The sequence below is a fragment of the Talpa occidentalis genome, unplaced genomic scaffold (genome assembly GCF_014898055.3).
Source record: "Talpa occidentalis isolate TD23 unplaced genomic scaffold, MPIMG_talOcc4v2.1 talOcc4.9, whole genome shotgun sequence".
Taxonomy (NCBI): Eukaryota; Metazoa; Chordata; class Mammalia; order Eulipotyphla; family Talpidae; genus Talpa; species Talpa occidentalis.
This window is the reverse complement of record NW_023605305.1, coordinates 18553020-18579210: the sequence shown is the minus strand read 5'-3', so window position 1 is coordinate 18579210 and position 26191 is coordinate 18553020. Positions and strand designations below refer to the sequence as shown.

Sequence of the window (26191 nt, the reverse complement as noted above, 5' to 3'; positions counted from 1 at the left end):
CCCGCAGCGCCCCCTGAGGGGCGGCGGCGGGAGCGGGTTCCGGCTGCGCGCGCAGCAGCGGTGGCGGCGGCGCGGTCGGCCGGGTGTAACCGTCGTCGGTCCGGTAGCGGCTGGAGCGGCAGCGGCGGCCGGGCACGGCGCGAGGCGACGCCACCGGGCAGCGGCGGCAGCGGGGGCAGCGGCGGCAGCCGGGGACGCAGCGGCGGCCACAGCAGCAGCAGCAAGACGGACTCGTGGACACGCGCCGCCGCCGCCGCCGCCGCCGGGCCGGGCCGGGTGTCGCGCGCCGAGGCTGGGGGGGAGTCGTCGCCGCCGCCGCCGCCGCTCCCGCCGCCGCCGCCGCCGCCGAGGTGACTGAGGAGAGAGGCGCCTCCTCGCTCCCGCCGCCCGGACTTCAATGCCCAGTCCCCGGCTCGCCAGCGTGAGTGCGCGCGCCCGGGGGGCCCCCGCGCCGGCCCCGGGGCCTCGGGGAAGGGCGGGCGGGAGGCGCCGCAGCCATTAGTGCAGGCCCGAGACACGTCCCCGGAAGGAGGCCGGGCCGGCCGGGCGGGGAGCGCGGGGCCCGCGGCGGGTGCGGGGCCGGGCGCGTGCGGGCGGGCGCGGGGCGGTGTGGAAGAATGTGGCGTGCGGGGGGCGCGCGGGCCGTGGGGGCCTGGGAGGGGAGGGGGGCGTGGAGGGAGCGGGGCGCGCAGGGCCGCGGGGGGAGAGCGCAGGGCGGGACGGTGGGGGAGCGGGGCGAGGGTGGGGGACCCTGGGGGACAGTGTGGGTGGGGGTGAGCATGTGTGGGGGAGTGTCGGGGAGAGAGAGTGAGTGGGCAGCGTGTGGGGGAGCGTGTGGGGCGAGGGGAGTGTTAAGCGAATGGGGGGTCTGAGTGTGGGGTGAGGGGGCTGCCGAGGTGCGTGGACGGGGAGGGAGAGTGGAAGGGTGCAGGGTGTGCCCGCGCTCGTCGTGCGCGAGCAGGCGTCCTGGAGGGCGAGCCCCGCTCTCCTGGGGTCGGGAGTTCTCTCCGGGAGAACTCGGGGTCCCTGCAACCTCGGGGTTCAAGTGGGTGCACAGGATGCGAGCATGTGTTCCGGCGGCGCTATCATCTCTGGATTTTTGTTATGAAGTGCGCCCCTGTCCCCCCCCCCCCATTTTTTCCCCTGTAAACCGCACTCCCCCCCCCCACCTCCTTGTTTCAGGACATGGACATAAATTTCCCAGTTTGCCAAGAATGTGGTTGCACCCCATCCTAGGCTGGGCTTCGAGAGCTGGCGGACACAAACTTGTCTATTGTCCAGAACCCTCGATGATTCTCCCTTTAGGGTATTCCAAGCATAGCTGTTTCCTCAAGTACTGCTAGTTTTTCAAGGGAAAGTTGTTCCGTTGTTAGGTATCTTGAAGCAGTATTTTTTTAGGTTGTGGCTCTTTTCTGCCTACCTGGAGAACAGCTCTTAAGCAATAGGAAGAGCGGTAGTAACATACTGGTGACGGAGAATCCTAGGCTAGTTTATTATTTCCTGAAATTTGTCAAGAAACATACAGTGTCCAGCGAATCTGGCATCACTGGAGACATGGCAGCAAATGATTGTTTGGAGTCACGGAACTACAGCTACAGCTGGATTAGAATATGGTAGTTACCTGCTGCCTTGCTCTGTCTTACAGAATAGTTTCAGACAGGAAATGATTGAAGTTGTGCCCTATGCAGTGTGCACAAGGAAACGGACAACAGTGACACATTATTAAAGGCTTCAGAACCGTTGGCTCCACACCATTATGTTGGTGAAGCTGGTGAGAAGTTTGCCATACTCTGATCTTCACATTTTAAGTTGTTTCATATTGGATGGTGAAAGGACTTTTCTCAGGTTCTTGTACTGTAGAAGTAGGGGTTCTTGTTGATGAGTACCTTGCCACAGATTGTACTCCTAAGTCTCTTAGAAGTTGGGGGTTCTTATGATAAGCAAAGAGTAGGGTGCCTTTTGGAAGGCAGCTATCTTCACCTTGTACCACCAACACAGCACAACCCAAGGTGGTCTTTTTGATGGCAGACAGAAAGGCAAAGGCATTGGTGTGTAATTAGAAGTTAGAAATTATTTTTCTTTCAGTGTCCTTATTCACTGGCCTACTGTCTGCTTTCAGAAATAGTAAATGGTATTGTTCCTATCCAGACAGGATTATTTAGTTAAGTGTCTGTTGTGCACCAGGTGCTTTTTATCAGCTCACTTAATGCTCATAGTCACTGTAAAGGTGATGGGTATCTTCATTTGCATTCATTCAGCACACTGAGTGGTATGTATTTGCCAGGGACTCAGGGGTCTGGGGTCCGGTGGTGAGCCCTCAGTGACTTACAGCAATGAGATGAAGAGATGGAGACTCAAAGAGGTTAAGTCACAAGATAATATCTTATCCCAGGTCACAAGATAATAAAAATTGTAGTTAGGCTAAAAACCATGCTCTGACTCCAAAGTCCTTGATTTTTCCACTGCACCATTACTACTTTCAAAATAGGTTGTCTCACTGTGAGGTTTCTCATCCACCAGTGGTGACCTAGCAACTTTTATAGATGAGACTGAAGACTGAAGGACTAGAGGCAAGGGGATCATTTAGGAGATGCTGACTTGAGGCTGTTGGGGGCCTAAGCTAGGCTTTTATGTGGGTGGTGATTCTGCCTTGAAACTCTTGGGGCCCCAGGGTGTGTGCTTTGCGACAGTTTTTATGAGACACCTGGGATATGTCTGGGAGAGAAAAGTTTGATGAAAGAAACCCAACAGTCTTTCATGTTTTTTTATTTTGGGGGAAAGAGGAAGAATGTATTTTGAGGGACTGAGAGTCAACTGTGTGTTGTCACTTCTTTGTGAAAGTCTTTCTGTTCAGCTGTATGGGATATTTTACCTCAGATTATGAAGATCAAGTGAGTAAATATATATGAAAGTATTTAGTTCATTATAAATTGAACCACAGATTCAAAGTATTATAACCACTAGGACTTTTCTACTAAGGCAACCATCTAGTTGTTATATTTAGTAGCTGGAAAAGACTAGCATTTTAGAATACCTATACAAATGAAAGATTGTTTAGAACTGCTGAACTGGACATATTCTGATTCAGAATAGCAAAATCAAAACTCTCCTTCTGTGAGTCAATCAAGTAATATTTAATTTGAATGAACCAAACTTACAGGCAGAAACCATTTACAATTAGGGGGAAGAGTAAATTCAAATTGTTTGAATTAAAAAGTCTGAAAACTTATTTATATTTTACTTGAAAATTAGATTTTTAAAAAAAGATTTATTTATTTATGCATACAAGAACTGGGGTACAGACCAGAGGTGTGGGGGTGAGAGGATTCACCAGAGACAGAGTGGGGCAGGCAGATCGACTGAAATACACTGCTCAGGGGAGCAGCAGGCCAGACAGGAGAGGTCTGCTGTACCACGTGGATCACCTCCCTGGCCTGGGATCGAAATAGTTCCGCAGTGGCTGCTGATAGCTTCTTAATGCTGACTCTTAACCCCTTGCACCACCAGGGAGTACCGAGAAATAGTTTATTTTTAAGAAATAATTTTGTTTTTGAAAGGTAGGATTTCTGTATACACTAGTTACAGAACACTACGGTTTTGATACACAAAGTTAAAATTTAGTTAAGATTTATTTATAGTGGGGCCTCCCTGGAGGTGTAAGGGTTTAAGACGCAACCTATGAAACTGTCCGCAGCCACTGCAGCATGAGTTCGATCCCCGGCCAGGGAGCTACCTATATGGCACAGCAGACCTCTCCTGACTCGCCTGCTGCTCCCCTTGGCAGTGTATTTCAGTCATTCTGCCTGTTCTGTTCCCCACTCTTGTCTCTGGTGAATCCTCTCACTCACCACACCTCTGGCCTGTACCCCAGTTCTTGTATGCATAAATAAATAAATCTTAAAAAAATATTTATTTATAGGGCTTGACTGTGCTGTTAATTTTTTATTGGAATATGGAATTGATAACCAGGGAAGCCTCTAGAAAAAAAGCATTTATAAATAAGATGCAGAGGAGCAGCACATAAATTCTTACCTGTTGATCTTGAAAGTGTGAAGCCTAAGTAGTGTAGATTTCTTCAGATGCTATAGTATCACTCCTCCTTCTTACACACATTTAAGACTTTTGAGCAGCTAAGTATCAAGGATTCCTAGTTTTAACATGGTGTACTTAGTTATGTTTATGGAATTAGGATAGAGATCTTGAGGTCTTAGATAATTATGAAGTCCAACATTTTGCATTAGGTTTCAACATTCCCTTGAGAATCTTCTTGTGCTAAATCAGATCATCTCATTTAAAACCCATAATAATCCTGTGAGCAAGTGGCATTCTTTCAGTTTTATAGATAAGGATATTGATTTAGAGATCAATTTGCTGAATCCTAGGTTTTGGAATCCATGTTAAGAATATCAGTAAATAGACAGCAGTGGGAAAAAAAAAATATTTTCTCGTTGGGACTTAAAGCGCTTAAATCTCTGGCTAATTCACCACCCCCTCCTGTTATTTTACAGGGAACTATGGAGGAGTTAGGTAGATATTAAGGAAGTCAGCCTTTCTTTGCTTGAAATGTAAGGTTTTTTTTTATATTAAAAGATATACTTCAATTACTTTTTTCCCTCAATTGGGAGGGGTTGTACTTTGAGATTTTCTCAAGAAACAAGTTGGGTTATGTGTGTAGAAACTGATGCTTATTCTCTTAAGTTTCTAAAGCAGGAGTCCTTGCTGTTATTGTTATTGCTCAGATAATTTTATACCTTGGGTTCAATGAACAGTGCATGTCATCAGTTATTATTTTAGGGAATGGTGATTTGAATCTCTCAGTTGGGAGTATTAAAAGAGCCTTTTTTCCATTTTCAACTTCAGAATTAATATCTATATAGAGAATATCTGGTAGCTTTCTCTAGTTTTATTGACTGAACAGAATTCTCCAGCTCCTTTGTCTTCTTGACTACTCTGTTGGAACTTGAAGCCTAATGGGATTATTTGATGTAGACTCAAGTGGACATTGTATATAAATCTTTTGCTCCTTGGAGTTGTAGAGGTCTAGACTGAAACAGAAATTGTCACTACTCTAGCACTTTATAAAAGAAGCTGCACAGCTCTGTAATAGTCTGCCCACTTTCTACAGTTACTCTATGGAGTTTATATGACCCAGGTGAGAAAATGAGCTGTCTCCTCATGTTTTAAGGTGGTTTTCCCTGTACTGTCTTTTCAGATTTTTTTTTTTTTTAATAGAGGCATGTTTTTATTTATTTATTTGTTTGTTTGTTTGTTTTGTTTATACATGCACTGGGTACAGCAGAAGCGCGGGAGGGTGAAAGAATTCACCAGAGCCAGAGTAGGGAGCAGAGCAGGCAGAAGGACTGAAGTACACTGCTGAGGGGAGCAGCGGGCGGCAGGAGAGGTCTGCGCGCCATGTGGGACCCTCCTCCGGTGACCGGGGAGCAGCCGGGGATCGAACCAGCGCCACAGAGGCCACGGGCAGCTTCGCAACCCAGCGCTCTACCGCTGTGCCACCTGGGAGGCCCCCTGTACTGTCTTTTCAATCAGTACAGATTTACAAGGCACAAAATCTTAGCCAAAAAATGATTATGAGGAATTGACAGTATACCAACAGTTTTTATGTGACTTGAATACAGTGTTTTTCTGTTTGCACTGATTTCTTACTCCTAACTTTTGTAACACAGCATCCACTGTAGTTCAAGTGGACTAGAAACTAAGTTTTGTCAATTGAATGTACATTTACATTGTACAACATTAACTTTTTAAACTGTAGAGAATTTTAAGATTAAATGTTTCTGTCACCCTTGTTTTGCTTAGCTTGTTTTGAAAAAATATGTTGACCATTAAAATGGTCTTTACATTTAAAAAGGTGTATTTAATTTCTTTCATAAGTATTTTTGGGTTGAAATTTCATTCTTCTCAGAAAATGTTAGTTCTTTTGGCTTAAGATGCACACATGATATATTTGCTTTAGCAGATCAGATAAATTATATTTTTATTTCTGCAGTGGTCAAAAATGTTGGCTCTTAACTAATGTATTGTTTGACAAGAATTCAAATTCACAGTCAGATCTGCTTCTAGTTATCCTTTAATTTTAGTTGAGATTTGAGCATAACTTTATTTTTTTTGCAGTTTTATTGGAAAATTTACTAGGCTGTACCTACTAAATAGTATTTGTAAATTGAATGTGTGTATATGTATGTTGATACTTATTTTAGTAGCAAAAAAAAAATTGATGTTTTCTACTTTCAATTATTGGTGAAAAGCCTATCCTAAGAGAACAGAGTGCCTGGTTAGTGCAGAAGGATATGAGTCATCAGTAGGATTTGTCAGCAAATTGAGAAGGATATAATGGAGAAACAATAGATTCTGGTGACATTATTCTTCATTCCACACATGTGGTTGCAAACAAGTTTCCTTCTGGTGATTGGCATAAATGATCCACATCAGATCTTTCTGGGTGAAAAATTCTTCAAATTTAAGTTGTACACTATAGTCAGTTTTTCTAGTGAGGTGAACTCTTCATTTGGAAGTCTTTAACAAGTAGACTTTAAACTCAAATCATCTGTTTACTAAGAAAAATAATTCAGTTACCAAGTAGGAATTAGTTTAGAGTATATTTTCGTGAAGCTTATTGATAATTGTGGAGCTTTTGAATAGATCAGAAGATGCCCACAAATATGGCAATATTTGTTTTCTGTCAGTGATCAGAGTTGCTCCTTAACTGTTCTACTTTTAAATTCCCAAGAGCTTTTATTGCATTTGAATTGGTCTGAAATTCTTTTTACTTGGTCAATGCCTCCCAGTTACCTAACCAGACTCGGCTCCTTTTTCCAAGTTGGGCTACCAGACCCTTCACTGTTTCTGCCAGTCTTCTGTCCTGAGTTTTACCTTTCCTTGAAAGAATTAATCCTGCTCTGTTCTACTCGTGCTTACTTTGTGTCTTTCAAAGTATGTAGCATTAATATCACGTTGTAATGTCCATCCATCATCAAATACAGTTCACCCACATTGTAAGACCTTGATCCTAAATAGTGTTTGTTATGTGTGCTCACAGAGCTCCACAAAGCTTGTTATAAGATAGGCTGTGCTGCCTTTTACTATCATTTAGACAGAGGTTGTCTTTCACCTCAGTAAGCATTTGAAGGAAGAAGACAAGAATAATTGAACATTGCCTTCTTTAAATGGTCAGAGATGGAAGGTGACTGTTGAGCTGAACTAGGGAACAAAGAACGGTAACCTCTTGACATGGGGTTATAGAGCTATTTCACCATTTTCTCTTACTGTTCCTAGGTAATGTGAAACAACTGCTTTGAATGTATGGTTTTTTAAAAATGATGGTGTGTTTTATGAAAGTAAATAGCAAACTACTATTGGGCAACTGATGGGTGGGCAGTATATTTTAAAAGGCCAGCAGCTCTAAAAAGAATGGTTTAACATTCTTGGTTATCTTGCACTGTACTCAGTATACAGAGGGATGATTGTGAAGTAGAATGAAATTTATAAAAAGTAAGTTTAGGAGGGCCTCCCTGGTGGTGCGAGGGGTTAAGACGCAACCTATGAAGCTACCTGCAGCCACTGCAGCACGAGTTCAATCCCCGGCCAGGGAGAAACCCACATAGCACAGCCAACCTCTCCTGTCACGCCCACTGCTCCCCTCAGCAGTGTATTTCAGTAGATCTGCCTGTTTCCCACTCTGTCTCTGGTGAATCCTCTCACCCCCCACTTCTCTGACCTGTGCCCCAGTTCTTTTTTTTTTTTTAAGATTTATTTATTTATTTATACAAGCACTGGGTACAGTCAGAAGCGTGGGTGAGAGAATTCACCAGAGACAGAGCAGGGAACAGAACTGGCAGACTGACTGAAGGACACTGCTGAGGGGATCAACCGGGGAGACAGGAGAGGTCTGCGCGCCATGTGGGACCCTTGCTGGCGGCCGGGGATCGAACCGGCGCTGTAGAGGCTGCGGGCAGCTTCACAGCCCATGTGCCCCAGTTCTTGTATGCATAAATAAATAAAATCTTTAAATAAAAAAAAAAAAGAAAAAAAAAGTAAGTTTAGGACAGGAAGTGATGCTAACTTAACCCGGTTTTAGGGGAAACTTGCACTAAAATGCCCTAACAGCAGAAAAACTTCTAGGACTTAAACAAAAGAATTTATGCTGACAAGATGTATTTTAGAGTGTTCTTATTCTGTATTCTGTACATAGTTTTCTCTCCCAGCAGTACCTTTAAATATACTATGTACACTTGACAAAATGGGGAAATGAAAGAGTTAAGCTGACCCATAAACTGCTAAGCTCTGAAACATGGTATATTTTAAATAATGCTAACAATAGCTTGGAAGTTTTTGCTTTGCATACTGCTCCTGTGCTGTAGGTTATTTTGAAAGGTGATTCAAATAACCTTTTCCCAAGTATCTGTTTTGCAACCTCAGGGAACTTGCAGCTGTTACCGTCATTCTGACTGTCCTGATATAGCTCAGAAAACATTTCAGAGTGGTGTTGACAGGCTGAATCCAGGTGTCCTTTTAGAATTTTTTACTACTGAGTTTGCTTTATTACAATTGAAGTTCAGAATCTCAAATATATTTTTATTAATGCAATAATCGATTCAGTGGTTCTTGGGCTAAGGTATGTATAGAGATGTTTGAAACTAAATTAAAATGATTAAGACTTAAATTGTTCTCCAGGAAAATTACTTAGCTTTTGAGATTAAAGAAGGATAGAAGGAAAGAAAGACAAATATTTGAGACAGTTCTTATTGTATTAAAGAAGGTTACCACAGTTATTTAGGAATAGAATATGCTTAAACTTTATTATAAAGGACTTTGGGAGTCTCTTTAGAATGCATATAAACTACAGTCTTTAAACATAAATCTCCTTGAGAGGGTAGCCATGATACCTTTGCCTGGAAATGGAAGTATAAGTGAATAGAATCAACTTAATAGAACAATTTAATTTAATTTTTAAAAATTCACTGAAAACAATAAGATTAATGCCCAATATTAGAATTGTGCTGTTAGGATTTTTAATGTTATAACTGGTATTCTAATAATTTTTTAGAAAAAGTGAAAATTGACCACAACGCTTTTACCTCTTTAAGTTTTATTTAGGAGGGCCTCCTTGGTGGCGCAGGGGTTAAGACACAACCTATGAAGCAATCCGTAGCCACTGCAGCACGAGTTCGATTCCCGGCTTGCCAGGGAGAAACCCACATGGTGGGACAGACCTCTCCTGTCTCGCCGCTGCTGCTTCCCTCAGCAGTGTACTTTGGTCCATCTGCCTGTTCTGTTCCCGGCTCTGTCTCTTGTGAGTCCTCTCACCCCCCCCCCCCGCATCTCTGGCCTGTACCCCAATTCTTGTATAAAAATAAATAAATGTTTAAAAAAAAAGTTTTATTTAGGAAAAATAACATTTTTGGGCAAGAAATTTCAGCTGGAAGATTGCTAATCTTTAGAGTAACAATGGAGTACATAAGTGAAAATTAAATATATTCATGTGGTCTAAAGATATTTACTGGAATTTTTGTCTTATAGTTTATTTGTAGAGGGTGGGAATTACTAGAAAAGGAGGACTACTTCTAATCACCAGGGCACATACAAATTTGAAAACCACTCCCTTTCATATGAGTGGAAACAGCCCACAGAACTTCAGTAAATAACTGTCACTGTTCTGAGAAGCAGGTGCGATTGTTGGTTCATTGCTTTCCTTTCCTTTCTGAGTGACAGGCCATGTATGTCCTGCTGGTTCAGAAATAAGATATTTTCCCACCATCAAGGTCATACGTTCTTTTTATAGGGCTGATTATTGATTTCTGTACTGGAACTTGTTTCTCAAGTTCCCTCCTTAAATGAGGAAGTGGAAAAGTGGGAATAACCAAGGGAGTAACTTTGAAACTTTTAGTAGTCAAAAAGCATCTTGTTATTTTTATCTTGTTTACAGATAAACAGATCCTAATTTGTGTGGAATTACTATGTAGAATTTAATGGTTATACTTCTTAACTCCTCAGTCAGGAGGGGAGGAAACTAACGTTAATTTGAATTAGCTTCAAAATGTAAGATGTATTCAGTTTTAGTTTGATAAATGCAACAATAGAGAGAGGAACAAAGATAAGTAACAGAGTAGAGCTGTTGTTTCTACTAGGCTCTTTTTTTTTTAATAAGTTTTTTTTTTTTTATAGAGGCATGTTTTATTTATTTATTTATTTGTTTGTTTGTTTATACATGCACTGGGTACAGTCAGAAGCGCGGGAGGGTGAGAGAATTCACCAGAGCCAGAGCAGGGAGCAGAGCAGGCAGAAGGACCGAAGTACACTGCTGAGGGGAGCAACGGTCTGCGCGCCATGTGGGGCCCTCCTCCGGTGGCCGGGGAGCAGCCGGAACCGGCGCCGCAGAGTCCACGGGCAGCCTCGCAACCCAGCGCTCAACCGCTGCGCCACCGGGGAGGCCCTCTACTAGGCTCTTATAGCTTGGGAGTAGGTCATGAAAGATGAGTAAAATATGTTTTTGAGCCCAGTAAACCAGTTAGATGTGTTAATTAGCAAAGTTGAGTTCTCTTTAGTTTTCAAGTCTTAAGATACTTTTTCCCCTCAAATGGCTAAAATGCAAAAGATACAGTAGTGGTTTACAGAGGAAATAACCCTACTGTTCTTCCTTGATGGGTGGTATTTTATGGTCTTTTGTCTTTAGGCCTCTGAATATTAAGTTAGGCTTCTGTACAACTTAACTCAGGGTCTTGACACTTTGTCAAAGTCTGTGGTTGGTCTGGGGACAAATTTTTTTTGGATACTACCTCAGGGTAGATCTTGAAACCAATCCTTTAACCTCTCTACTGCTACTACCCTGGCCCAAGTACTCTTAGCTCTCTCTTGGATTATAGCAACAGACTTCTAATGGGTTTCTGTGTTCCTACCCTTACATCTCTATAATCTGTCTTCATGTAGCAGCTATAAGTGATCCTTTTAAACACAAATTGTCATTTTTGCTTGAGCCCCCATCTTTCTCTGAATACAAGTAGCCTATAAGGCTTTTAGTAGCCTGTAAGGCTTTCTTCTCTGATTCTATTCCTTGCCTTCTTTGCACCAGTAGCATTGGCCCTCTTGCTCTTCATAGTGTCCCCACTTCATAGTCTGTGTAACAGCTAACCCCTCTGCTTAGAATGCTCCCTCAAATATCTGTTTGGCTCACAGCCACACCACCAGGTCTTAGATAAAATATCCTTTTTGCAGCAAGACCTTTTCTCATAGCTTTATTTAACACTGGAATCCCCTCTCCCTTTGGCCCTGCTTCCCCAGCTTTGCATTTTTCTCCTTAGCCATGGTATATTTTATTTCTTTAATATCTATCTATTTAATCTGTTTATGCCTACTAAAATATAAGAGTCATCCTGACAAGAATTTTTGTTTACTGTTCTTGCTGCACCTATAAAAGTATGAGACAGAGTATGTGTCCAATAAATATTTGAATTAACAAATTTGTGACTAGCCAAATTGCAAGGAAAATATCTAACTCTTCATGAGAATGAATTCATATACTGTTGACAGATTATTCATAGTTACTATAAGGGGAAGTGTGCTGCTTGAAGTGAAATGAATTTGTTTTAGGAAAAAATTGTTGCAAAGCTTTAGTCTTATGTACAGTATTATGCTTTCATGTTGCCTGTTTGTAGAAACCAAGCTGATGCAAATTTGCATGACTTCCTGTTGAATTTCTGGTAAGAAAAGTAATACAGTAAATGTGTGCTTGCTTCTTCATTCTTCAGACCTTTGCTTTTAGATTTTATTTTCTTAGATCTAGAATTCTTTATTATGCATCTGGGATTATAGTATGCTGTTTTAATTTGGTGAATACTGACTTAATCCATCAAAATAGGGGGTTTATTGCATCATTTAATTTGGAAGTAGAGGCAGTTTCGCAGTGGAAAGCTTGGTGTGAGTCTATTGTGTGTGAGTATATCAACCTTTTTGAAAGGTTGCCCGGTGTAAATTTGGGTTACCTTAACTGGGGCTACTTTTGTAAAGTTTCCTCACACCTTTGAATCCTGCTTATTTATTTATTTATTTATTTATTTATTTATTTATTTATTACTTGAGTGAAGGCTTTATGGTACATAAAAGGTAGGTTTTTTATAGTTGCTCTCAGCTTTTTTCACACTGACTTCCGTTGTATTTGGGTGTTTTATGCCCGAGATTGCTCAGCTGCTGCTGTTGCCATTAGTTTGTTTTCTTTCAGGGTCAAGGGGGGTACTTTCATATAAAATTTTATTTTTAATTCCTTCTCTGGCAGTTCTTTCCTGGATTCTTTGTTTTGCATGGTTATACCTACAATGGGACCAGCATCCTAAAGTCACCAAGAAAAATCCTCCTACTCCAACATCACATGATCGTCTAATCCTACTACTACTAGTTAACAAAAAATGTCCAAGGCCAGCCACAACAGATCCTAATGAACCATAGAATATCAAATCCCGGACACAGGGGATGTTTTCAACTTCTAAAATTCCTAGAAGTTTAAAGGGCTTTCTCTACTCAGGCTTGCCTGGCTCCTGCTCAGCGGCCATGGGGAACTGAATCCTCCATGTTTATATTTGAATTTAGAAATAATAGTTGCCAAAGCAAGACCCGAGCTTTACCCAACATGTTAGTATCTTTTTTTTTTTTTTAAAGATTTATTCATTTATGCATACGAGAACTGGGATACAGGCCAGTGGTGCTGGGGGTGGGGGTGCGTGAGAGGACTCACCAGAGTCAAGAGTGGGGAACAGAACAGGTGCGCTGACCGAAACACACTGCTGAAGGGAGCAGTGGGCGAGTCAGGAGAGGTCTACTGAGACATGTGGGTAGCTCCCTGGCCAGGGATCGAACTTGTGCTGCAGTGGCTGCGGATAGCATCATAGGTTGTGTCTTAACCTCTTGCACCACCGTGGAGGCCCAAGTTAGTGTCTTTAACAAAGACGGAAACTGTCTTTCTGGAGCTGTGTAGGTACAGGTCTTCGGGGAACAGAAGCACTAACCTTCTAATCCTATGACTAAAGCACAGTTATGAACGTGGTTAAATTAAAATTGTAAATCATTGTAGGGTTCTTTATCACCCTGAAATTTAAAAAAAAATGCATGTATATGGAAAAAAGTTAAAATAGTTGAAAAGATATAGATTTGGATAAAGTAAATCATACTCTTGGGCTCCAGCCCCCTTGAGGCCCAGACAACTGATGTTACCTTTTCTCTTTGTAACTTTCCAGATAGCCCATGGACATGAAGGCATATACAGAACTCACAAATATTTCTACTTAAATCATTTGTTCTGTCTTGTACCGTATAAATGTCTCTTAACCACCTCTCCAACAGTTCATATAGGTCTGTTTTATTCTTCTTAACCTCTTCTTAGTTTTCCATTTTAAGGACCTGCCATGATTAAGTTATGGAAAATGTAATACACATTTTGGTTTTTGCTTCTCATCTAGGTAGATGTTCTCAGTAGTCACAGAGGACATTTAGACTCAGACATCTCTCTTTAGTGTTTTCAGTAGTTTCCGTTGTCGTTGACTTAGTGGCAGTACATTATCTCAGTTTGGTAGGCCTCTGATAACTTGCTCTTCTTGTTCTAGTGCCTTCCATTTTTTTTTTCTTTCTCCCCTCCTATCCTTTCTTAATTTAGACGCATTTTTCTGTTACAGAAAAGCCTTTCTAATCCTTCAATGGCATTGTGTTCTTTGTTAAAGATTAAAATGTTGCCTAGGAAATATGTCTGAAGTTCAATATTTTAAAAGTTAGGTTCTATAAAACATAAGAGAATATTTGGAGAGAATATTTGGGTACATATTTGAACTTGATTGCTGTTATAGCTCAGGCAAATCAGCCTCTTCCCTCACCTGGTAAATTAAAACAAAAATCAATTTTTATTTAAGTAGGTAGAGCAGAATTCCTCAGAGACAACTTTAGAAGAAAGTTTTCATGTAAGACATACAGCACTGTATATATAAAACTGTAGTTTTTTAGTACTTTTCCCACTGTGGTAGGTTGTTCATAATTTTTAAACTTTTTTTTTTTTTAAAGATTTATTTATTTATTTGTACAAGTACTGGGTACAATCAGAAGCGCGGGAGGGTGAGAGAATTCACCAGAGCGGGGAACAGAACAGGCAGAAGGACCGAAGTACACTGCTGAGGTTGGCAGGAGATGTCTGAGCGCCATGTGGGACCCTCACCGGCAGCCGGGGATCGAACCGGCGCTGCAGAGGCTGCGGGCAGCTTCGCAGCCCAGCGCTCAACTGCTGCGCCACCAGGAGAGGCCCAATTTTTAGACTTTTTGCTTTAAATTCTTATGCATGTCACAGAAGTTAACAGTTTATCTGAATTGACAGTTGCAAGAACATTTAACTGTTGAAGTGCAGTTTAACTCTTGGGGGAGAAGGAAGGAACAGAAGCTTGCTTTTTTTATCATGTATCTGTTAACATTGATAGAACATACTGTTTCGTTTGGCAAAAATTCCTTTTCTGTGCATCCCAGTATGGTGTTAAGAATCGGAAGTCTAATAATGAATTATCCTTATCTCTGGAAGTGATCCTTCTAAAATGAGCTTGGAGGAATAGATGGGACAGAGCTTTTTCTTTTTGCTGAGCAAGCACTGTAGAAGACTTTGTAATACTAAAGCTCTATAACCTTTTAAGCCTGACCATCCATACAATGCAGGCTTGTCAGTACTTTTACTCAGCTGACAAACATTAGCTATGATAACATCATTGAACTGAAGAGATTCAAACAGGTTAGAATTTCCTTATGTTTTGCTCTCTGCTATATGCAAACCACTGTTCTTTGAATAGTAGTAATCTTTTCTCCTCTTTTTATAAGGTCACAGAATTGCAGATGAATATCCAAGCAAATATGTGAAGAAAGTTAAACTTATTGTTAGATGAAAAAAATTATGACTTGAAAAATAATGTGGCTATGTCCATAGTCCAGATTTTAGGAAAAATCAAGAGTTTTTATAATTTATTTTCTTAACATCATTGTTAATTTTATATAGTGTTTGATTTCTCCCCTCGGGTATAGTCCCCACAGTTCTACTAACTAGCACCCGTGAACCATCACCAGAGTCCCTTGTGCTTTTCCCTTCTGTTTTCCCATCTGTTTTGACCCCTCTACTTTCCCCTCTCCAGCTGTATGCCTCAGATCTGTGAGACCTGGATTTTTCACTTGATCTGCTACTTGATTAACAGTGTGGTCTTGCTTAAGTCATTTTACTTCTCTGGATGCCCAATTTTTTTTTCTTTTTTAAGTCAGTAGTTGAACTCTCAAGTTCTCCTAACATTAAAATTCCTTGACTGTACAAGGAGTTCTCTATGATAGGTATCATGCATGGGTGGCTGTATTTTAAGGCTGCACTTAGAATTATGAGTTAGGAAGACTGGTGGTATGTAGTTTTGTTTTTCTTAGTTTGTAGAAGTTTTGTGTTTTTACTGTAGGAGAAACTCATTCTGCTGGGGACTAAAGTTTTTAGAATGCCATTTTGGATTTCTTATGTATCCTTCATATTTTAGGAATGTTTTAGTTTTGTGCTTGTGTCCATGGTAATATAATCACAAGTACGTAACTTGAAAAGCGTTGTAAGAATATCATAAAAAGACTTGAAGGTATAGTAAGCTTGAAACTTTGTAGGGCTAGATTCTTTCTTATCTATATATTTCAGTGTTGAAATTGGTTCTGTAGTCATCTTTCATGTCTTTCTATCTGGTCACAGTCATCTTTTTTGAGACTTCTAAATAAACTATATTGGTGACTTAGGGCAGAGGCAAATGAGTTTAGACCTTGTCCCTATTTCCAAAGGAATTTATGATTATGTTGACACTTTGAGCCAGTTTGTAAAGATAACTGTGTTTCAAAACAGCAGATTTATAATATTAAAAATTCTGCCACTTCTTTTTCTTAGTTGGGATTAATATTTGGACAGGAGAATGCAGTTTCTTTTTTCTTTTTTTTTTTTTTAAACAGAGGCATGTTTTTATTTATTTATTTGTTTGTTTGTTTGTTTTGTTTACACATGCACTGGGTACAGTCAGAAGCGCAGGAGGGTGAGAGAATTCACCAGAGCCAGAGCAGGGAGCAGAGCAGGCAGAAGGACCGAAACACACTGCTGAGGGGAGCAGCGGGCGGCAGGAGAGGTCTGCGCACCATGTGGGACCCTCCTCCTGTGGCCGGGGAGCAGCCGGGGATCGAACCGGCGCCGCAGAGGCTGCGGGCCGCTTCGCAACCCAGTGCTCAACCGCTGCGCCACTGGGGAGGCCAGGAGAATGCAGTTTCTATCTGAACTTCACATGCTTTTGTACTCTTTAGGCAGTAATACGAGAAGTAGTAAAATGAACTAGAAATAAGAGGATGGGATTTGAATATTAGTTGAGTCATCAGGCATTGTGGCATGTTAAGAAAAACATGGGACTAACAGAAGACTTGAGTTTGAATTTGGACTCAATTAACTCATTTACTTTTGACAAATCACTTGACTTTCTGATCCTTTTCATCATTCCTCACAGACAGGAACAACTACTCAGAGTTATGAGGAATAGAAGATAATTTTGCAGACATACTTTGTGGTCCAATATATTTTGGATAGAAAGAACTTAAATTTTCAAGCACAAATACGGCTTTTATTTTAAGCAAAAAACATATGTGACGGACTTAACCATCAAAGCATAAAAATGAAATTGTTATGAACTTTATGAAAAGAGTTCAAGGAGGGACGGTTTCTATTTATATTTTTTAGGCATTTTAAAGTTGTTTAAAATGAATGTAGAAAGTCAATAATTTAAAAATTATTAGCACAGAAACTTTGTTGAACCCTGTTTTGAAATAAGACATATTTAACTTTTAAGTCTCTGGTCTAGGAATATGCTTTTGTCCTAGTCTTGGCAGTAATTTAGAATTGGTGGCATTTCAGATGTTTTTGGACTTGTAAAGAATGTTTCCAACTTTGGGTATTGTGTTTAAGTATGTTGTCAACCCCAGTTCATTTTACTTATGCTTTATTTTCCTCCAGGTTTTTCGTTGGAATATACGTTGCACATTTATGGCGATTCTGAGCGTGAGGGCAGACTTCTGCCAGGCTCAGCACAGCGTTTTTGCTGACAAGTGAGCTTGGGGATTCTATGTGCCATAATTAACATTGCCTTGAAGACTCTGGACACCGAGACTGGCCTCAGAAATAGTTGGCTTTTTTTTTTTTAATTGCAAGCATATTTCTTTTAATGACTCCAGTAAAATTAAGCATCAAGTAAACATAAGTGGAAAGCGACCTACACTTTTAACTTGTCTCACTAGTGCCTAAATGTAGTAAAGGCTGCTTAAGTTTTGTATGTAGTTGGATTTTTTTGGAGTCCGAAGGTATCCATCTGCAGCCATTGAGGCCCCAAGTTGAATTTGGATTCAAGTGGATTCTAAGTACTTCTGCTTATCTTGAAGAGAGAAGCTTCTTAAGGAATAAACAAGTTGAATAGAGAAAACACTGATCGATAATAGGCATTTTAGTGGTCTTTTTAATGTTTTCTGCTGTGAAACATTTCAAGATTTATTGATTTTTTTTTTTCATTTTCCCATCACACTCACACACGCACGCTCACACTTTTTACCATAATGAACCGTCCAGCCCCTGTGGAGATCTCCTATGAGAACATGCGTTTTCTGATAACTCACAACCCTACCAATGCTACCCTCAACAAGTTCACAGAGGTAAGATTGTATCATAATCTACTTTTTGGATTGATTCTTAGGTAATATCCTATTAACAATTAATACCATTATAAAGAAATCTCTCATCACAAAGCCATTTATTTCTGTGTTTGAAGTCTGGATGTTCATCCTACCAATCTGTTTGAACTGGGTTGAAATAGTTACAATAGCTTTTTAAAGAATATTTATGGAATTTGGGGAGGTCTTGTGGATTATGTCACACTTTGTTTTTATCCTACATATCAGTCCTTTTGTCTTTTTTTTTTTTTTTTAAAGATTTATTTATTTATTTATACAAGCACTGGGTATAGTCAGAAGCGCAGGAGGGTGAGAGAATTCACCAGAGCCAGAGTGGGGAACAGAACAGGCAGAGAGATGAAATACACTGCTGAGGGGAGCAGCGGGCGCGGCAGAAGAGGTCTGCATGCCATGTGGGACCCTCGCCGGCTGCCAGGGATCGAACCGGTGCTGCAGAGGCTGCGGGCAGCTTCGCAGCCCAGCGCTCAACTGCTGCACCACCAGGGGAGGCCCCATTTGTCATATTTCAATAATAAAAATGATTCACATTTAGTGCCGAGCATTACAATAAGCAATTTTACGCATTATGCCATTTACTCCTTACAGTAACCCTATGAAATATAGGTACCATCATTATCTCCTTACAGATGAGGAAAAAATGGGGTTCAGAACTATTTAGTAATTTGCCTAAAGGTACCCTCGCAGTACATGGTAGAATTGTCTCTCTGAAATACCTAACCATTTTTGGTGAAAAGGTATTTACAACTACTTCACAATAGTAGTCATCATCATATATATAAGGGTCCAGAAACTTAGAAGAGCATTTTTATGTCAGAGTTATCTTTTTTTTTTTTTGGGGGGGGGGTAATAGAGAAATTATATTCGACAAACATTGGAATGTGAGCTTTTAAATCATTCCTAGGTTGTTCAGTCTCAATGTAATTTCATTTTATTTTAATTTTAATTTTTATATGCATACAAGAGCTGGGGTGTAGGCCAGAGGTGTGGGGGTTGAGCGGATTCATCAGAGACAGAGTGGGGAACAGAACTGGCGGATTTACGGAAATATACTCCTGAGGGGAGCAGTGGGCGAGACAGATGTCTGCTGCACCATGTGGGTTAGCTGCCTGGCCAGGGATCGAACTCATGCCACGGTGGCTAGCGATAGCTTGATAGTGCTGAGACTTTAACTGCACCACCACCAGGGAGGCCCCCTTAGTATTATTTTAATTTTTAAAAAAGATTATTTATGCATACAAGAACTGCCGTATAGGCCAGAGGTACGGTGGGTGAGAAGATTCACCAGAGACAGAGTGGGGAACATAATAGGCAGATGGATTGAAATACACTGCTGAGGGGAGCAGCAAGCGCGACAGGAGGTCTGCAGTGTCATATGGGGCAACTCCCTGGCAGGCTGGGGTTGAACTTGTGCTGTAAAGGGTGCAGATAGCTTCACAGTGCTGTGCTTAACCCCTTGAGCCGCAAGGGAGGCCCCAGTATTATTTTAATAGCTGTGATAGTATTCTATTGTTTAGATGTCCCACACTTTCTTCAACCATTCTTCTGGTTTTGCACCATTAATGTTTCCAGCTTTTCACCATTTCAAACAGCGATGCTGAACTTGTTGGGACTTAAATCTTTGTGTATATCTTTACTTATCTTGTTATCAGATTCCCAGAAGAAAATGGGGTGAGTGTGAGGAAGGGGAGGAAAAATGTTCCCAGAATTTCTAGGTTAAAGAATGTACTTTTAAAGTTCTTGTGTTTATGCTACCAAATTGCTCTCTAGAAAGGTGAATTATTGATGCCTCCACTGAAAAGTTTGAGAACATCTCTATATACGTTGCCACAGTTCTCCAGTTGTGAATAATTTTGATCTTTGTCTAGGAATAACGTCTCATTGTTTCAGTTTATGATAGTGTATTTTAAAAGCTTTGGGTGCAGATTATAGAAGCAACTTTCCTTATATTTTTCTTTAAAGGAACTTAAGAAGTATGGAGTGACAACATTGGTTCGAGTTTGTGATGCTACATATGATAAAGCTCCAGTAGAAAAAGAAGGAATCCACGTTCTAGTGAGTGTGTAGTGTTTTAATTTTCACCAGACAAGTTGTATCTTTCAAACAGATATTTGTGAGCTTATAATAGGAAAAACAGTATTCATAGCAATCTTGAAAATTTTCTTTAGATTTTGTCCATTGTGCTTTTAAAATCTATATGCAGGCTATTTTCAACAAATAGGAAGCAAAATTTAGTGTACATTTATTTCAGGAAAATGGAAAATTGCATTTTGTTTTCTTTAGGAAAATTAATGCAGTATTTAATTTTTGTTTCTAGGCTGCTGGTTTGAATTTAAAAGTAATTTCCATCAGACATTCTTAAGTCACATGGAAATACTCTACTTTGTGAGAAAATATTAGTTACTTAATATTTTTTTGAAAATTTGTGGAGAGTAGAAAGGTGGGAAGAGAGGATAGGAAGGAAAAGGGAGACTGGGCATCTTGGCCCAGAGTAACCATCACAGTTTCAGACACTGTTTGGTAGAGTTCTAAGCAGCTTTTGTGTGATCAGATGTCTTTCATAGTCCAGTTTGAACATTATGTGATTGGAGTTAATTTAAGTTGAATTCCTACTTAGCCCCTAAATACTCTGTTTCATTATTGGAAACAAGAGCCTCCAATTAGGTAAAAATTTATACATTTTTTCCTAAATAATTGTCTAAGTTGCAAGAGTCTGTAGTGAAATGACTTTGTAGTTATAGATGTCTTATAGATCTCTTTTTCTTTTTAAACCTCTTATAGTTTTCTTTACTCAAACATTTCATATATACCAGTTAATCTAGAAAAAGTCTTAAAAAAAGTCTTCATTAGATCATTTGATTTAATTGTGGGAAGACAGTATAGGAAGAGAACTGTAGATTTTTTAAGTAGTTGAGTAGGAAGAAAGTAATAAGGATGATATTGATAAAAGAATATATTTCTATTTCTTACTAAAAGGTAGTTTTGTTACTGGATTTGTCAGTAGTTTGGAAGACCGTTCATGAAAAGAAATATGCTTGTTGTTAAGGAAGCTGTTTCATATCTGCTCCATAAAATTTCCTCACTTCCACTTTGGTGAAGACAAAAGCTAAATAACCAAACCCCATTTTTTAAAAATATATTTTAATAGTATAGCAAGCAAGGTGTAGTAATTTGCTTGTTTCCCCATTTCTATATGACTTTAAAGGTCCCTTGGGTGAAAGTCCCTTGGGGATAAGTAGAAACATGTAAAATACAGCTCTGTGTTAAAAAAAAATTTTTTTTTAACTTCTGAAAATAGGGTGAATACAAATTCCTTTTTCTTGTATAGTTAGTGGATAGATGAGAAATCAGTGTGTTTTGACAGATGGCAGAGTGAGAAAATGAACTGTGAGTGACTGGAGTCTCTCTGAATCAGTAATGTTGGTAAACACCTTTACAATATAGAAATGAATGAAAGAACTTGAACTATTTTGTAGAAGATAATAGTAGGTCTAGGATTTATTCTAGGACTTTAAATCTAGGTTTTTGTTTTGTTTTGTCTTAAATAGTTGTGATCAGATAAAATTAGGGTCTTAAACTGAAAAAAAAAAAAATTAGAATTAAGCTTGGAATTTCTTTCCTTTTCCCAGACAGATTTTAAGATGGGTTTTTTTTTTGGTTTTTTTTTTTAAGATTTGTTTATTTATACAAGCACTGAGTACAGTCAGAAGCATGGGAGGGTGAGAGAATTCACCAGAGCCAGAGCAGAGAGCAGAACAGGCACACTGACGAAGTACACTGCTGAGGGGAGCAGCGGGTGGCAGGAGAGGTCTGCGCTCCATGTGGGACCCTTGTCTGGTGGCCGGGGAGCAGCTGGGGATCGAACCGTCGCAGCAGAGTCTGTGGGCAGCTTCGTAACCCAGCGCTCAACCGCTGTGCCACTGGGGAGGCCCTTAAGATGGGTTGTTAATTTACTTTTTGCTAGTTGATGAGCATTTGAAATATTTCATCAGAGGCTATCTCCCCAAATAAGACCTTTCAGTTCTTTGATGAGTGCTTGTGGCAAATCTGAGGCACAGTGGACAAGACTAATGGTTTCAGCTATGTCAGTTTGAAGTTCATATGCTTTTAAACTATTACTTGAATGGTTTTTTGATAGAAACTGTTCTGTATTGCATTAGTCTGTAGTTGGGAAGACAGTTCATGCAAAGAAAAGATTAAGTGAAGCATGTTTCTTATTATTCCTTAATTAGTTGCATTTTAGGGATTATTAGAGGAAGTAAACTCTTGACTAAAGTACTTAGGATTAAGGTTTTACTGTTATTTACAGTTAGACTATGTAGTGACATAATAACCTGGTAGCCCTTTAATTACGTGGTATAGTTGACTAATCAAACATAATGTACTGTCATGGCTAATGGGCTACATGAAGTGTCTACTACTGCCAATAATGACTGCAGAATTAATTTAATGCTTTTTCACTTTTCTCCTTTTCTCTAGTATCTTAAAGTGTCCTTATCTGATCTATTAGAATAGTCGCATGTTTAAAAAAAAATAAAATATCCCAATGTTTTTGCATTTCAGAGACACCAGTTGGTATATTTCTTTGTCAGAGTGGACTTTTAAAAATTACTTATAGGTATCTCTTTGTTTTAGCATTAATTACGTTTTCTCTGTTACATCTTATTACTATATTCAGACAAAATATTTGAAGAACATCCACTGACTTACCACTCTGATAAGAGATTTCCATAAGGTAAAATCAGACACTTATGACACTGTATTTCATTGAGAAGGCTAAGTCATCTAGGGTCATTTTTCAGCAGTGTTCAGAATTGTGTTAATTAGAGTAAGTATGTATAGTTAGATTAGTTCATTTAGACCTACTCTATGTAATATGCAGCTGTTCTGCATTAGGATATTAATCTTGGGGAAAAAAGCAATTTAATGTAAAAGATCTTTTTTTCCCCAGGATTGGCCATTTGATGATGGAGCACCACCTCCTAACCAGATAGTAGATGATTGGCTAAACCTATTAAAAACCAAATTTCGTGAAGAACCTGGTTGCTGTGTTGCAGTGCATTGTGTTGCAGGATTGGGAAGGTAAGATTTTACCCTTTTACCTGTGAATTCATTATCATGCCTGAGTGAGCCAATAGAGAATTTCACTTTGATAGAAACTTGCATTTATTATACTAAATTTTATTATTATTATTATTATTAAGATTTATTTATGCATAAAAGAGCTGAGGTACAGGCCAGAGGTGTGTGTGTGTGGAGGGTGAGAACATTCACCAGAGACAGAGTGGGGAACAGAACAGGCAGATTGACCGAAGTACACTGCTGAGGGGAGCAGCGGGCGAGTCAGGAAAGGTCTGAGTGCCATGTGGGTAGCTCTCTGGCCAGCGATTGAACTTGCACTGCAGAGGCTGCAAACAGCTCACAGTGCTGTGCTTAACCCCTTGCGCCACCAGGGAGGCCCTCTTACAACAGTTTTTTGTGTTTCATTGGTTGTCTGAATCTGGTTCAGAAATTGTTTTAAGATTGATTTATATAATTGTCTTTGAGTTAAGAACGCAACCTTAATTCAGTATGTTTTCTGTTTCTCCACATTTTAATTTAAAGTTATCAAAAGCTCAAGCCTTTGAAATGGGCAGCAAAATTAAAGTAACTTTTAGATTTTTTAACATTCTATACATTGTTAATTTTGGATGAGCTGAAGGAAGTTAGTATCAGGAGAGCAGATGGCTGAACTTTAAACTCCTGAAAGGAGATGTATGGAGAATGAAAATTGACTTTGATTTGAAGACTTTTCTTTCAGCATTGCTTGGAATGGTGTTGCAACCCTCTCATTAAAAGCAAATTTAAATGCCAATTTATGATGTGCACTTGAACTGAAAACATTAGTGCAGACTGCTGTTGCCTCAAGGTGGTGGTGACTCAGGATGTTACATCTGCTCAGCTCTTTGGTTGTTGCTTCTTCCCCCTGCCCCTCCAGTTTAGTCGTTTTTTCTTCAGGGTCAGAAGTTTCAGTCAGTTCCTAACTTGAAGGGTAAAGATAGTGTTCTAACTTGACTTGGGGTAATTTTATAACTAATAACTACTCTTGTTTAGCTAGTCCAGAGTTGGTACCCTATAGATTTGTTAGATTACAAAAATGTATATTCTAACCTCTGACACTGTCTTAACTCAGGAAAAGAACTTTGTTAAAGAAGTCCAGAACCTTTTAAATAGGTGATGATAATGATATTAAAATTGATTTGTAGCAAAAATTACTGAGATAGTCTTCCTAGATAATACATTTGAACATTTTATTTCACTGTGATAAATTGTTTTTGATGTGAAAATTTCATATATTGTGATGTTTTAAAGAGTAGAGTTCTCTTAAAGATTTAGGATTTTGTGCTGTGCTGAAAATAGGTATTATAGAAGCTGTAATGCTACAGGTATTTTTAAGACAATGGAAAGTAGCAGATAGTATGTAGGAAAAAGGAAAAAATTCAAGATGTATTATCCTGGATTAAAAAAAAATGCTTTAATTCTAAAAACCTGTGGATATTTACAGATGAGTTTCTCTCTGCAGGGCACCTGTGCTGGTTGCACTTGCTTTGATTGAATGTGGAATGAAGTACGAAGATGCAGTTCAGTTCATAAGACAGTGAGTATGAAGTTTTAATGATTGGAAATACATATTAAGCAAGATCATGCAAAAGAAAGGAATTATGGGAAGTATCCATTTGTAGAACAGAGTAGTAGTAGTTTGCTGTATTTGGCTTACAATATTGTTTGACTAAAGAGATCAGAAAGACCAAGGGATAAAGATACAGTAATAATGGTAACTCCAAAATTGATTTTCTAATGTATGTGGCAAATTTAGATATTGCAGAATATATCCAGTATATTACTTGAATATCTAGGAATCTTTAAAGTAAATATGTAGGTAGTAGAGTCTCAGAGTCTCTTTTAATGGATGTCCAAAAGCAAATCTCTGATCAAGAGGTATGGAAGAATTTAGAGGCTCCAGACACTTAAACGACCTGTTTAGGGACAAAATCAGAATGGTAGTGTCCAGGAAAAATGTTGGCAACAGTCTGGAATAATGTGTCCTGTTATTTTGTTGTCCAGAATATTCTTTGGCAATTACTGTCTCACCTTTTCCCTTTCAACCTTTCCTTTAAAAAAAGGGGGGAAAAAGATGATTTATGATGGAGGGCATGAAAAGTATGGTAGCAGCTCTAGAAAGGTAACATTTCACAGAAGCCCATCTGTGCCTGCTTCATCTAAATACTTACTCATTCATCCTAAATACTCTCTACCTTAATCTGAAGAAGATAGTAAACTAATTGGGAAGAGTATGGTCAGATATCCCTGGACAAACTGAACTTTATTACATGATTAATATCTAATGAGAATCAGTTAAGAAAATTCGTGTATTCCTTTTAGGAAGGCACAGAAAGTTCATGTTTCAACTCATCCCTTTCAGTAAGAAGTGATGTCATAAGGGAACTATGCTAGTTTTCAACTGTGTGAGTTAGAAAAGCCTGAGACCATAAATAATGCATTTCAGTGATTCTGGCAACTCTCTTTTTACATGATAAAGTTTGCCGTTCTTATATTTTCAGAAAAAGAAGGGGAGCGTTCAATTCCAAACAGCTGCTTTACCTGGAGAAATATCGACCTAAGATGCGATTACGCTTCAGAGATACCAATGGGCATTGCTGTGTTCAGTAGAAAGAAATGTAATCGAAGGCTGACTTGATTGTGGCATTTAGAGGGAACTCTTGGTACCTGGAAATGTGAATCTGGAATCTTAACTGTGTCATCAAAGTAGTGATGGATTCAGTACTCCTCAACCACTCTCCTAATGATTGGAAAAAAGCAAACAAAAAAGAAAATCCCTCTATAACAATGAATAAAATGTTTAAGAAAAAAAAGAAAGAAAAAAAGGGATTAATTCAGTGAAGGGTGATTTTGCTCCTAGTGTTAGATTTTGAATTTCAAGATTGAATTATTTCAGAATCTCCTGTCTTTTTTAACTGTTTCAAAATAGGTCTTTAAGGAAAACCAGCAGAACATTAGCCTGTGCAAAACCATCTGTTTGGGGAGCACACTCTTCCATTATGCTTGGCACATAGATCTCCCTGTTGTGAGACTTCTTTCCTTACCTTGTTTTGGGGGGGAGGGGGTGGGTTGTATATTTTTCTCCTCTACTTTTCTTTTACCATCCCTCTTTTTTCCCCTTCATACAAGTTGTAGGTGGAATAGGAGAAGCCCTTGTTGCTATAGATGTGTGTGCAGTTTGGCAGCCTTAAGCCCACCTGGGCACTTTTAGAAAAAAAAAAAAGAAAAAAGAAAAAGAAAAAAAAAAAGAGCAGTGGCATATATATATTATATGATCCAGGTTGGTTTTAGTCTTTATTGATAGGGTATTCATGTTAGTTTCTTTTCTTGAAAA

General features: G+C 39.6%; 2 protein-coding genes and 1 pseudogene across 3 annotated transcripts; 2 read left to right on the top strand and 1 right to left on the bottom strand.

The window, feature by feature from the left end:
* Positions 1-308: 308 nt before the first annotated feature.
* Positions 309-17137, top strand: LOC129145096 (uncharacterized). 2 transcript variants are annotated; one of them, XM_054690939.1, is made up of 3 exons: positions 309-421; positions 1646-1771; positions 17033-17137. In XM_054690939.1, the coding sequence occupies exons 2-3, from the start codon at positions 1757-1759 to the stop codon at positions 17126-17128; spliced, it is 111 nt and encodes a 36-aa protein (XP_054546914.1). In that variant the 5' UTR covers positions 309-421; positions 1646-1756; the 3' UTR covers positions 17129-17137. The 2 variants fall into 2 exon arrangements, with proteins under 2 accessions (XP_054546914.1, XP_054546913.1); XM_054690938.1 differs by lacking the exon at positions 1646-1771.
* Positions 12365-12560, bottom strand: LOC119235182 (cytochrome c oxidase assembly protein COX20, mitochondrial-like; annotated as a pseudogene).
* Positions 17138-17625: 488 nt separating the features above from the next.
* PTP4A2 (protein tyrosine phosphatase 4A2) lies at positions 17626-25661 on the top strand. Its single transcript, XM_037498331.2, has 5 exons — positions 17626-17721; positions 19720-19812; positions 22709-22839; positions 24320-24394; positions 25359-25661. Exons 1-5 carry the CDS (start codon positions 17626-17628, stop codon positions 25465-25467), a joined length of 504 nt encoding a protein of 167 aa, XP_037354228.1. The 3' UTR covers positions 25468-25661.
* The last annotated feature ends 530 nt before the right edge of the window (positions 25662-26191 follow it).

Excerpts from the sequence above, each read along its gene's own strand:
- PTP4A2 (XM_037498331.2), top strand. The coding sequence starts at position 17,626 with ATGAACCGTCCAGCCCCTGTGGAGATCTCCTATGAGAACATGCGTTTT. Across the intron at positions 22,840-24,319 it reads TGTGTTGCAGGATTGGGAAG|GGCACCTGTGCTGGTTGCAC; the intron begins GTAAGATTTTAC and ends TTCTCTCTGCAG. Across the intron at positions 24,395-25,358 it reads GCAGTTCAGTTCATAAGACA|AAAAAGAAGGGGAGCGTTCA; the intron begins GTGAGTATGAAG and ends TTATATTTTCAG.
- LOC129145096 (XM_054690938.1), top strand. The coding sequence starts at position 398 with ATGCCCAGTCCCCGGCTCGCCAGC. Across the intron at positions 422-17,032 it reads CCAGTCCCCGGCTCGCCAGC|GTTTTTCGTTGGAATATACG; the intron begins GTGAGTGCGCGC and ends ATTTTCCTCCAG.